Raw genomic sequence first — 12694 nt, 5'->3', positions numbered from 1 at the left:
TTTGACTTAATACATGTGGATATTTGGGTTCGCTACCAACATTCTTCATTAGATGGTGCTCATTATTGCTTATCGATTGTTGATGATCACAGTCGTGGAGTCTGGGTATATCTTATGAAAACCAAGTCAGAAGCTGCTCATTTTCTTGTGTCTTTTCATATGATGATACAAAATCAATTTAACAAAAGAATTAAACGGTTACGAACTGATAATGGCTCAGAATTTTAATCCCGATATATGCTTGAATTCTACAAGAATGAAGGAATCATTTTAGAAACTTCATGCCCATATACACCACAACAAAATGGTGTAGTAGAGCGAAAACACAAACATTTACTGGAAATGGCTAGGGCTCTTCGTTTTCAAGCCTCTTTACTTATAGAGTTTTGGGGTGATTGTGTCCTAACTGCAGCATATGTGATTAATAAACTCCCTGCCAAAATTATTGACGATAAGACTCCACATGAGAAATTGTTAGGTAAATAACCATCATACGATCACTTCCGTGTTTTTGGTTTTCTTGCTTATGTGCATGAAAATCTGTGGAAACAAGACAAGATTGGAGAAAAGGGAAGGCCATGTGTGTTCATCGGGTACCCAATGAGACAAAAGGGGTACAAACTTTATGATTTAAAGAGCCAAAGAACATATAGTAGCCGTAATGTTACTTTTGTTGAACACAAGTTTCCGTTTGGGGATCGTTATGAAGGTCACCGGTTCATTGAGAATAATCATCTTGCAGACTGCAGTCCGTGCGAAAACTATGATAGTCAAGCTCCATCATATCCAGAAGTTGAGTTAAATGGTAGCAACAACCCACAATTATCTAACACCAGCAATGTTGTTGATGATGGACCTCATAAGAATCACAACAGTCAAACTGATGTTGACGGAAGCCCAAACAAAAACAATGACAAGCATCAGCACACCCACGACACAAAGACATTCTCACATGACACTAATACTAATTCCACACCTTCAACTCATGTACAATCTGCCACGAAAAAGTGCTCGAACAAAGGTCAAACCAAAACATTTAAGTGAGTTCATAACTGACTTGCCTCCTTCTATTGAACATCCACAACAAATGACCAATTCAGACTCTTCTACGATGAGTCATTCAACGGTACACCCTCTTTCACACTTTATATCATACAATAACTTTTCCAAAACTCACCGTGATTTTCTAGCGGCCATTACATCCACTGATGAGCCTAAAAGTTTCACTCAAGCATCAAAAAATCCAAAATGGCGAGAAGCAATGAAGAAGGAGATTCAAGATTTAGAAGAAAATAGAACGTGGAGCATAACAGAACTCCCTCCAAGCAAGAAAGCTATTGAATCAAAGTGGGTATAAAAGATCAAATACAAACCAAACGATGAAGTGGAAAGGTATAAAGCTCGCTTGGTGGCAAAAGGATATACTCAAATTGAAGGTGTTGACTTTCATGAGACGTTTGCGTCAGTTGCAAAATTAGTTACCGTCTGTTGTGCTTTAGCAATTGCCTCAAAGAAAGAATGGGAAATTCATCAATTAGATGTTAACAATGCGTTTCTCCATGGAGATTTGGAGGAAGAAGTGTATATGAAAATACCCCAAGGTTTTTTTAAAGAAAATGAGAAGAGGGTGTGTAAATTACAAAAATCAATCTATGGTTTAAAACAAGCTTCGAGAAATTGGTACCAAAAGTTCACCGAAGCTCTCATTGACATCGGTTTTCAACAATCCAAGGCAGATCACTCAATGTTTATCTTTCGAAGAGATCAAACATGAATCTTTTGCCTTATCTATGTGGATGATATTTTACTTATAATAAATGATAGCAATAAAATTAGTTATGTTAAAAGATGTCTGAATGAGCATTTTAGTATAAAAGATTTGGGAGCTTTGAAGTATTTCTTGTGTATAGAAGTTGCCAGAACAACTAAAGGTGTTGTGATCAGCTAACGAAAATACACCCTTGACATTTTAGAAGATAGTAGGGTGCAAGGGAGTCGGCCGAGTACTTTTACTATGGAGCAAAATTTACGTTTACAGAAAAAGGATGATAGTCCAGAAGTAGACGCTTCACAATACCGAAGATTGGTGGGGAGATTACGCTATTTAACTATTACTCGCCCAGATATTGCTTACTCGGTGAACCAACTCTGCCAATATTTGGGTAGTCCTCGTCGTTCTCATATGGATGCAGCAATCAGAGTTCTTAGATACTTAAAAGCCACTCCAGGGCAAGGCTTACTTCTACCTTCAAAAGGGAGTTTGGAACTTATTGCATATTGTGACGCAAGTTGGCTCAGTTGTGCTTCTACCAAACAGTCATGTACAGGGTATTTCATTAGCCTTGGTGGTGCTCCCATTTCATGGAGAACTAAGAAACAAGTGTTGTATCTAGATCTTCAGAAGAAGCTGAATATAGAGCTATGGCTAGCACAGTTTGCGAAATTTTGTGGTTGAGATGGTTGCTTCAAGATTTGGGGGTGACACAAACAGAAGCTACACCACTGATGTGTGACAATGAAGCTGCCCACCATATCGCTATGAATCCAGTTTATCATGAAAGAACCAAGCATGTCGAGATGGATTGTTACTTTGTTCGTGAACTGTTAATAATTGTGACACAAAACCATGTGCTATTCGGTCTGAGCATCAAACAACTGACATTTTTACTAAAGCTCTTGGATCCAATCGTTTTCTGTTCCTACGTAGCAAGTTGGGTATTCAAGATCTTCACATTCCAACTTGATGGGGAGTATTGAGATTATGAATATCCATTCACATGTATTGGATATATTTACATTCCTTATATCTAGGAGTTTCTTTTTATCTTTTTATTCTCTTGTTTATCAAGTTAGCTTTTTCATATAAAACTCCAATGTATTATCATTATATTATCTTGTTAATTATAATTCAATACAAGCAGACCTAATTTGACACAAACTTCCCTAATGATTTATATTAGAAGGGACTTTGGAAACTTTTTGAATCGTATGGAAGAATTATAGATGTTTATGTGGCTCGCAAGCTATATATCATTGTCGACCATCTTGGTGGGGTACTACCACCTCTTTTTCTCAATTGCAGGATTTTCCAGGAATAACAAAATCGAGCAATTCTAATCAAGGGCAGTAAATTCAGCTTCACAAGTCAATCAAAGTATGAACAATTAATATGTTGTGAATTGTATGAAATTTGCAAATGTCGTTAAAGGGTAAGGGTGTTTATAGTCAAGATAAAACCAAACATATAAAGAAGATTGAGCTTGAACCTAGGGAGCTCCAAGTGGTCGAAAATTATACCAAGGTAATGCTAGGGAATGTTAAAGATGCTACCTCCATTGCTAAGTTACTTCGAATTTGGATCATAGACGAGTTTTATAAGGTATATGTAGGTATATCTGTGGCATTTAGACGTGGATTCAATTTCATTCCAAATCGGCTTGTGCTAGGTTTAGTCATAATAAGAGATCTAGTATTTATTTTCGACCAACTAGTAAAGTTATTATCAGCGATGCAAACAATAGCGGGGGCACTTTGACTGTTGTCACTATTGCTTGTCACTGCTAAATGTGTTGCTAGTAATTTCAAGTAACCATGATCCATGTGAGTGTTTTAGGACGAACCCCAACCGTTGATTAAAGTCGTCAATCTAATGGTTCGAAATCAACTAATAATTGCAAATAGGCAATAACAGCGATGGGTGTCGCCGTAAATACCCCAAAAATGGCTACATAAAACACCCCCCCCCCCCCAACTAATTCAGGTATCACGGGTAATGTAGATGTCACCGCTAAATCTGTTGCTTTGACTGTTGTCACTATTGCTTGTCACTGCTAAATGTGTTGCTAGTAATTTCAAGTAACCATGATCCATGTGAGTGTTTTAGGACGAACCCCAACCGTTGATTAAAGTCGTCAATCTAATGGTTCGAAATCAACTAATAATTGCAAATAGGCAATAACAGCGACGGGTGTCGCCGTAAATACCCCAAAAACGGCTACATAAAACACCCCCCCCCCCCAACTAATTCAGGTATAACGGGTAATGTAGATGTCACCGCTAAAAGTTTTCTTAGTTAAGATCCCCAATCTGCCCCCATTTCTTCGTTTCAAGTTGATGAAGAGACTGGTCCATCGGTGATAGCTCCGACCATTTCTCCGATTTCAGCCACCACCTGCTCCTTCCTCGTTCACCGCCATTCACCACCATCATCAGAGTTCCACTTTATAGAAACTACCATTAATTATAACCCAATCTTCTCATCTCATTGAAGTAACTTCTTCTACTTTCTTCATGTAATCACCACCATCACATGCAACTGTTCACCATCATGCACCACCACCGGAGTACAATCTTCTAAAGGTTGTGAAAGGTATGTAAGCAGTGAATATATATATATATATACATATATATATATATATATATATATATATATATATATATATATATATATATATATATATATATATATATATATATATATGGGATGGCTCATGCAAATAATTTGCGAAAACGCAAAAACAAGAAAACAGATCGTGCCATCTTAACCATATATTTTGGATAATAATTTGTCTAAACTTTAACTAATTCATGATAATTGATGATGTATGATAAATTGTTTCATATTAGCAAAAAACAATTTTTAACATTTTAATTATGAAAACTTGAATTTAAAAATAGTTAACGACGTGAAAAAAAAGCAACTGTTAGAATCACCTTAAAATCTGTATTAACATAACACTATCTAATGTAAATTTATTATCTTTAATTTGTTACTAATAAATTTAATTTTTATATTAAACGTGTTTGATTTTAATAAGATAAAATCATTTTTTGCGTTTACGCAAAATATTTATGTTTACGCATTAAGCTACTTGTATGTATGTATGTGCATATATATATATATATATATATATATATATATATATATATATATATATATATATATATATATATAAAATAAATGTATGTATATGTGTAACGTCCCAAAAATCACCGACAAAAAAATTTTGTTTTAAAAGCAATACTAAAACCATATTTATAAAAACCGCATCATAAGTCATAACATAATTTCCGAGTATTAATCCAAAACATAATCTTATTATCAGAGTAAACATTGTCAGGCTAACTGACTATGGTGTGTGCATTACAATCTCTCCGAGCTCCTCTCTTGAAAAACGAGTACCTGAAACCAAAAACTGAAACCGTAAGCACGAAGCTTAGTGAGATCCCCCAAACTACCACATACCATAGAATAACATATAAAGCACATACTGGGCCTTGCCCACTACCTCAGGTCGAGGTCTGGAAACTGATTGGGACCTTGTCCCCTGCATGGGACCGATGTCCGGACTAACTAGGGCCTTGCCCCCTGCATCGGACCAGATTCCGGAAATTGACTAGGACCTTGTCCCCTGCATCAGACCGAAGTCTGGACTAACTGCATCGGACCGAAGTACATAACTAACTAAACATAGCATAACATAAACACATATCAACTAGCATAACACATATCATCTAGCATAAACACATATACTGACTGACCGGAACCTTGTCCCCTGCATCGGACCGAAGTCCGGACTAACTTAGTCGGACCGATGTCCGGAACTAATTGAACATAGCATAACATAAACATACCAACAAGCATGAGCACACATATACTGCATACTGCATCGGGCCGTAGCCCGGAACACATAACACATAAATCCTGTCTGAGCCACGAAGGCATCAAATATACTAACTACTGCATCAGAACGAAGTCCGGAAACTACTGCTAGCTAAATGGGCCGGCATTATGGCCTTAGACCCGTTACTACTGGAAGGAAACTCACCTGAACCGCTAAGCTCTACTGATAATCCTCTGGCTACTAACCGACAACCCTTCGAGGCGCTGCTCCTCTAGCTCTTCGAGCTACCAATATCAAAATGATACATAGTGAGATAGTCCTTCAAAAGTCAACTAAGTCAACTATGGTCAAAGTCATAGTCCTGGTCACAGTCAACCTTCTAGGTTGACCCTACTCGCCGAGTCAGCATTCTGACTCGCCGAGTTCATGGGCTCCAATTTGAAATGGTTCAAGGACATGTCATAAAATCCCCAAAAATCATAACCAAGATAGATCTAGATGCAAAGGAGGAAAGATAACATCTTTTTACCTCCAAGATGAGCACAAACTGAAATAGTTCTCGGATCTACACCTCTCCTTTGAAGCAACCCTCTTGATGTTCAAGTTCGTTTCAAAGATTCCCTCCTCCAAAGCTATTTTCTCTCAAATGATGGAAGCTCACTCGAAACCTAGGATTTACAGGTTCTCCAGGGTGATATAGAGGCTGAGGGAGGGACATAACATCCCTTAAATATAGTACAACCCCCTGGATTAGGGTTTCTCTCTTCAGACCGGACTTGTTGAGTCCATTCTCTGACTCTCCGAGTCGGTCACTAACTCCTCGATCCAGATCCCGCTCGGACTCGTTGAGTTCCTCCCTGGACTCGATGAGTTGACCCTTTGACTTAGGTTTTTCTTTCCTTTCTTGGACTTTCTAATTTTGGGGTGTTACAACTCTCCCCCACATAAACTAAACTTCATCCTCATAGTTTCTCTATGACCAATAGCCTTGCAAACTTCTGTCAACACTCTGCTTGGTTGGCTTATCATCCGCTGATCACCTTTGCTGGCCTTTTGCCTGGCCATTCTGACTAACATTAATCCGTGTGGATTATAATCTCAGGTCAACCCTGACCCTGAACATTCTAGGAAGACAACTTACTCGACTGAAAAACCTTCTGATACTCCTCGGGTACTTATGCTGAACACCCTAAGGGTTCACCCCTTTCTTTTCCTTGCACGATTTCTGGCCTTTCCAAGGCAATGCTCCATAACCAACTACTTCTCTGATATTGTGAAGGACCCATCCTTCACCGAATCCACTACTCCAGATACTCCCAGTACAGTCATTACCGCTATTATACACTGGATACTTCTCACTATAACTTAGTATTGAGCACCCATCAATCAACTAGTCGAATTCTACCATAGTCTGCTTTCTATTACTGCCACGGACTGCAAATTTATGTTGTCCCTTATCCGCCTTTTGGATGAACCACGACCACCCTGATCCCTATTGATGTATCCATATCTGGGTTACCGGACTCCTACTGGTTACTACACCCCATCGCAATCTCCTAGTCGCTTTCAGTGCCTTCTGAAGATACTTTGACTACCTATAACTGTTCTACCCACGCTGCCACTCTAACTATAACTGTTCTACCCACTCTAACTACTCAATTTCCAATAACTCGAGCCTTCCATCCTGAAGGAAATGCTACCTGCCTAATTATCCTTGCAAATCCCTTATACATGGCATAAGACTCAACAGATCCTGCTGAGAGGGACTTGCCACTTCAAATCAACCAACTATACCGTCGGCACTTGCATTCCAACACACATACTAATACTGTCCATAACACTGAAACTATCCGAAACACTGAACTGCTTGCAATACTGAACTGTCTGAAACACTAAACTGTCAGAAACACTGAACTGCCTGAAACGCTGAACTATCTAAAACACTGAACTGCCTGGAAGACTGAACTGCATGAAACACTGAACTGACTGAAACGCTGAACTGCTATATGGCTGCTTCCCAAAATATCTCAAGACCTTCCTGGTCTCCAATTAGCTGTCGGTTATCTGTAACCCCGAGTTCCAACTCAACTGTGGAGTCCAAGGACTCCTCACTTAGTCGCTCCCACAACTTCTGGACGAAATCTTTCTCTAGAACTAGTTTCCACTAGTTATCCTAACACTGTGGCTCCGACAACCTCCCGATCCAACCGATCGGGTCCACGCCGAATTCTGACATCATCATATCCAAAACTAAAATGATGGCTCCCAGGCTAACGGTAACCCTTAACATACACGAACCCAAGCGGTCCACTGCTTCCCTGATCTCATAACTGTGGTGACGATCCACTGACAAATTGCTGACTTAACCATAACTGAACCATTTGGGAAATCCGAAATCTAACCCGTGGATTCCCATATTCTCACTATTGCACCCGAACTGGTGGGTACTACTGCTTCCCCCGCATCTAAACAATGCACTCATGCTGCCTACCAGCCTGATAATTGCTACAGCTACACCCACAGACATTCAACTCTCTAATACTATCTTGCTGCTAGTGAATGCTACGGCTACCCCCGCAGACTTACAACACTCTACTACTATCTGACTGCTAGTGAATGCTACGACTACCCCCACAGAGGTAAAACACTCTACTACTATTTGACTGCTAGTGAATGCTACGTCTACCTCCGCAGACTTACAACACTCTACTACTATCAGAATGCTAGTGAATGCTACGGCTACCCCTACAGACTTACAACACTCTACTTACTAACTGATTGTTGCTGAAAAAAATGTTGTGGCTTTCCCGCCGTTCCATCATGCTTTGCTGGCTGTCTCTGCCACTGACTACTAACACAGAAGCATCTTCTGCTAACTGTTCTTAAGATCCTCATTTAGGACTCACTAGAGCCCTACAAGCGTTCCTCCAACATGGTTTCCCAACCAGCTACTAACCATCTCAAATACATGAACTAACTGTTGGGAAGTTCCTCAAACTCCCAATCCTGAACTCCTCAATCCATCAATCGTTGCTACTATCTTTTCTTCTCAGAGGCCACGTACTCATTTTGGTATGCGTACTCTTACCCTTTTATACTCGGAGGGTTCTCCCACACTTAGATCTGGCTAACTCCTTACTACTCACTGGTCGAAAGGATTCCCAACCTTCCTTCCATGAAAAGGGGCGATCTGCTGCCCGCCCACGATTACTTTTGTTGGCGCTCCAACTAACCCTTACTAGATCTGAACCATTCCTGCTCAACTAACCGAGCACTCCTCAATCCTTCACTGTATTTGCTTAGTGACTGCATCCTGAGAACTTGCGTTCAGGGTAAACATTTCAAACTCAATTCCCTATTGTCCGTTAGTTACTTCACTAGAAGCTTTAAATTGTCACTACTGAGGATATACTTGATCAATACCCAAATGACATCTTCCGAAAGTAGTGAGGCACTACTGAATCTGACACATACATGCTACAGTCACCGCATTTGAAGTAACCTGATCAAGAGGGGACGACCTCCAATTCACCATTCTAATTCCAAGATATGCAAATGGCAAATAACTTAACCATGGGTCGAAAATATGATACCCCAACACATATGCTTATTGATATCAATGCAGCAACATAAAAATAATATCATGAATAATAATTGACAAGAAGGTAAAAGATACGTACCCCCATCATTCAGTGCTGCTCGAATCCTTGCAGAAATCAACCAGAATACTTAGCTCCGAGCTGTGGGCGCCCTTGCCCGACCCCGGATGTCTGCTGGTGGTTTTCGAATTCCCAGGGGAAGGAGCTGACACCTACCCTGCTGTATACAAACTCGGACAGTGGGCCTTCTTCTGGCCCCTCTGACTACAATGAAAACATATCGGATCAAGCCACTAAGTGATGATAACAATACAATCTCTGCTAAAATGGCCAATCCGGCCGTACTTGAAACATCTAGCATCGCCACTACTTCTATGCCTGCACGCACCCTCATGCGTCCTACCACACTTCCTGCATCGACTGCGGCTCTGATAGTCCCTCGATCTCGAATCTGACCCCTTGGGCCTCTTGCTTGAACATGTCGCTACCTGAGCCTCATCCGATTTCCTCTTCCTTTCCGACTCCCTACCCGAATCTCACTCATGCGTTACCTCGTTGACCCCATCCATCGTCTGAACAACTGCTGTCTGATCCTGGAGCGTTGCGGTCAACCTACTAGTGACCCGTCCAATGAGGTTGGGCAGCTCCTCGCAAATGGCTCGCGTAACCTCCTTCATTATGCAATCATGCAGAAGTCTCTCTTGGAGATAGGGTGCCCCGCTCACTACCATCCCCTAATGGCAAGAGCTAAAAATGGGATCTCCCTCCCTGATGGATCCCTGAACTCCATAAGAGTCGGGCTTTAGACGAGCCCCAAACTGCCCTGAAACTATCCCGACCCTAAAGGCTTCAAGATGACTTTCCAAAAGCTCCATAATGGCCTCCCTAACTGAACCAAATATCACAGGAGTCTGATCAATGATGTTGCGCATAATCTCTGCAAAAATGACATCTCTCATCTGATTATCAAATTGTTCGACTCTAGAGCCTGAGCCAGATCCCTCCCCGGCACCTGAATTGCCAACTGATATCTCGTGTAACGTCACCATGCTGGAAACACATCACAAAACTGCTTAATATACATACCGCTGCTGAGGGATCTTTCACACACTTTACTAGTTCCCTGGTTTTGCCTCGGCCCTTATTGAATCGATTATGGATCCTCTGCTTTCAGTAGTACGGGCCCATACTACGTTCCACATCTATCCGTACTTTCCTCAAGAGTTACCTCAACTCCACCAAGTCCCTTTTCTCTACTGCTAATCTTTGCTACTCTCATCCTAGGCTTGCCCTAGGGAACCTTTGACTCCACCCAAACAGTCCTCAGCTGATGAAGGCCTCTTCTTAATGCCAATTAGCCACCACTTGAATACCATCACATGTGACGAGGCTCAGATAATCCTGCGAGTAAAAGACTCGTCCCCACAACGGTTAGAGTCAGACGAGAGCTGCGCAATAGGGCCAAATCCAGCACTCTGAGATTATTGAACCCTGATCACATGTGATGTGATGTATTCACCTAGTGGCTAACTCCCATCACTCATAGTCCCACTAAGAACAGAGCAAGGATCATTCGGATAAAGGAAACATACTCATGCAAACTATTCTCATAATCAAGAAACTATACTAGCATACAATGTTGAACTCATACTATCAGGCATAACCTAAACATGCTATCCTACTGCTCTCTACTCAATACTAGCATGCAATTCTTATAAAGCTGAAACACATAAACAGGCACCTAAGGCATCATCCTCGATCCTTAGTCCTATACTAGCATGTTGTTCTACTGAAACTGAAACTGAAACTAAAACTAAAACTGAAACTGATAATCATAAAATTGTATGGGTAATTTGGGAGTACTTACTTGAGCTCGACTGATTGCATGCACCACACCCTTTGCTCTTATCAAAACTCTTTTCTTTCTGAAATCTTTTGCTTTACCAATATTGTTTTCTTTCTCAAAACTCTTTTTACAAAACTATCTTTTCCTTTTGAAAACGTTTATACCAATCCCTTAGTTTGAGTTCAGACACGCTTAAGAGTATGTCCGAATCCCTCAAACCAAGGCTCGGAGACTAACTATAACGTCCTAAAAATCATGATTAAAAATTTCTTTTAAAAACAATACTAAAACCATATTTATAAAAACCACATCATAAGTCATAACATAATTTCCGAGTATTAATCCAAAACATAATATTATTGCCAGAGTAAACATTCCCAAGCTAACTGACTATAGTGTGTACACTGCAATCTCTCCGAGCTCCTCCCTTGAAAACCGAGTACCTGAAACCAAAAACTGAAACCGTAAGCACGAAGCTTAGTGAGGTCCCCCAAACTATCACATACCATACAATAACATATAAAGCACATACTGGGCCTTGCCCACTACCTCGGACCGAGGTCCGGAAACTGAATGGGACCTTGTCCCTTGCATCGAACCGATGTCCGGACTAACTGGGGCCTTGTCCCCTGCATCGGACCGGAGACCGAAAACTGACTGGGACCTTGTCCACTGCATGGGACCAATGTCCGGACTAACTGCATCGGACCGAACTCTAGAATTAACTGAACATAGCATAATATAAACACATATCAACTAGCATAACACATATCATCTAGCATAAACACATATACTGACTGACTGGAACCTTGTCCCCTACATCGGACCGAAGCCCGGACTAACTGCATCAGACCGAATTTCGGAACTAACTGAACATAGCATAACATAAACATACCAACAAGCATGAACACATATATACCGCATACTGCAACGGGCCGTAGCCCGGAACACACAACACATAAATCCTGTCTGAGCCATGAAGACATCAAACATACTAACTATTGCATCGGACCGAAGTCCGGAAACTACTGCTAGCTAAACAAGACGACATTGTGGCCTTAGACCCGTTTCTACTGGAAGGAAACTCACCTGAACCACTGAGCTCTAATGATAATCCTCTGGATACTAACCGACAACCCTTCGAGGTGCTGCTCCTCTAGCTCTCCAAGCTACCAATATCAAAATAATACTTAGTGAGACAGTCCTTCAAAAGTCAACTAAGTCAACTCTGGTCAAAGTCAAAGTCCTAGTTACAGTCAACCTTCCAGGTTGACGCTACTCACCGAGTCAGCATACTAACTCTCCGAGTTCATAGGTTCTGAAACCCCTTTCATTCGCGACTCGACTCGCCGAGTCAGACCATGACTCTCCGAGTCTACTGATTCCCGAGTTCTGCCCTGTCCAACTCACTGAGTCTTCACCCAACTCATTGATCCGAATCATAACTAGAAGGGTTTGGGGTTTCGCGACTTGACTCGCCGAGTCCAAGGCAATCTTCAACAGACTCACCGAGTTGTTCTTCCAACTCGCCGAGTTCCTGCCCAACTTCATCCAACTCGCCGAGTCCACCATGTGACTCGCCGAGTCGTTTCAGTTCGTAATCCATTTAGTGGCTTTTCGAGCCA

At 41.1% G+C, this 12694-nt stretch overlaps 1 protein-coding gene across 1 annotated transcript; it reads left to right on the top strand.

Annotated features, from left to right (window-relative positions):
- The first annotated feature begins 2014 nt into the window (after positions 1-2014).
- On the top strand, positions 2015-2455 carry LOC145040308 (putative mitochondrial protein AtMg00240). The gene has a single exon (XM_078988253.1). The coding sequence runs from the start codon at positions 2015-2017 to the stop codon at positions 2453-2455; it is 441 nt and encodes a 146-aa protein (XP_078844379.1).
- The last annotated feature ends 10239 nt before the right edge of the window (positions 2456-12694 follow it).

Source organism: Lactuca saligna, chromosome 4, assembly GCF_052625555.1.
Source record: "Lactuca saligna cultivar CGN05327 chromosome 4, ASM5262555v1, whole genome shotgun sequence".
NCBI classification, from domain to species: domain Eukaryota; kingdom Viridiplantae; phylum Streptophyta; class Magnoliopsida; order Asterales; family Asteraceae; genus Lactuca; species Lactuca saligna.
This window is presented reverse-complemented; position numbering and strand designations above follow the sequence as displayed.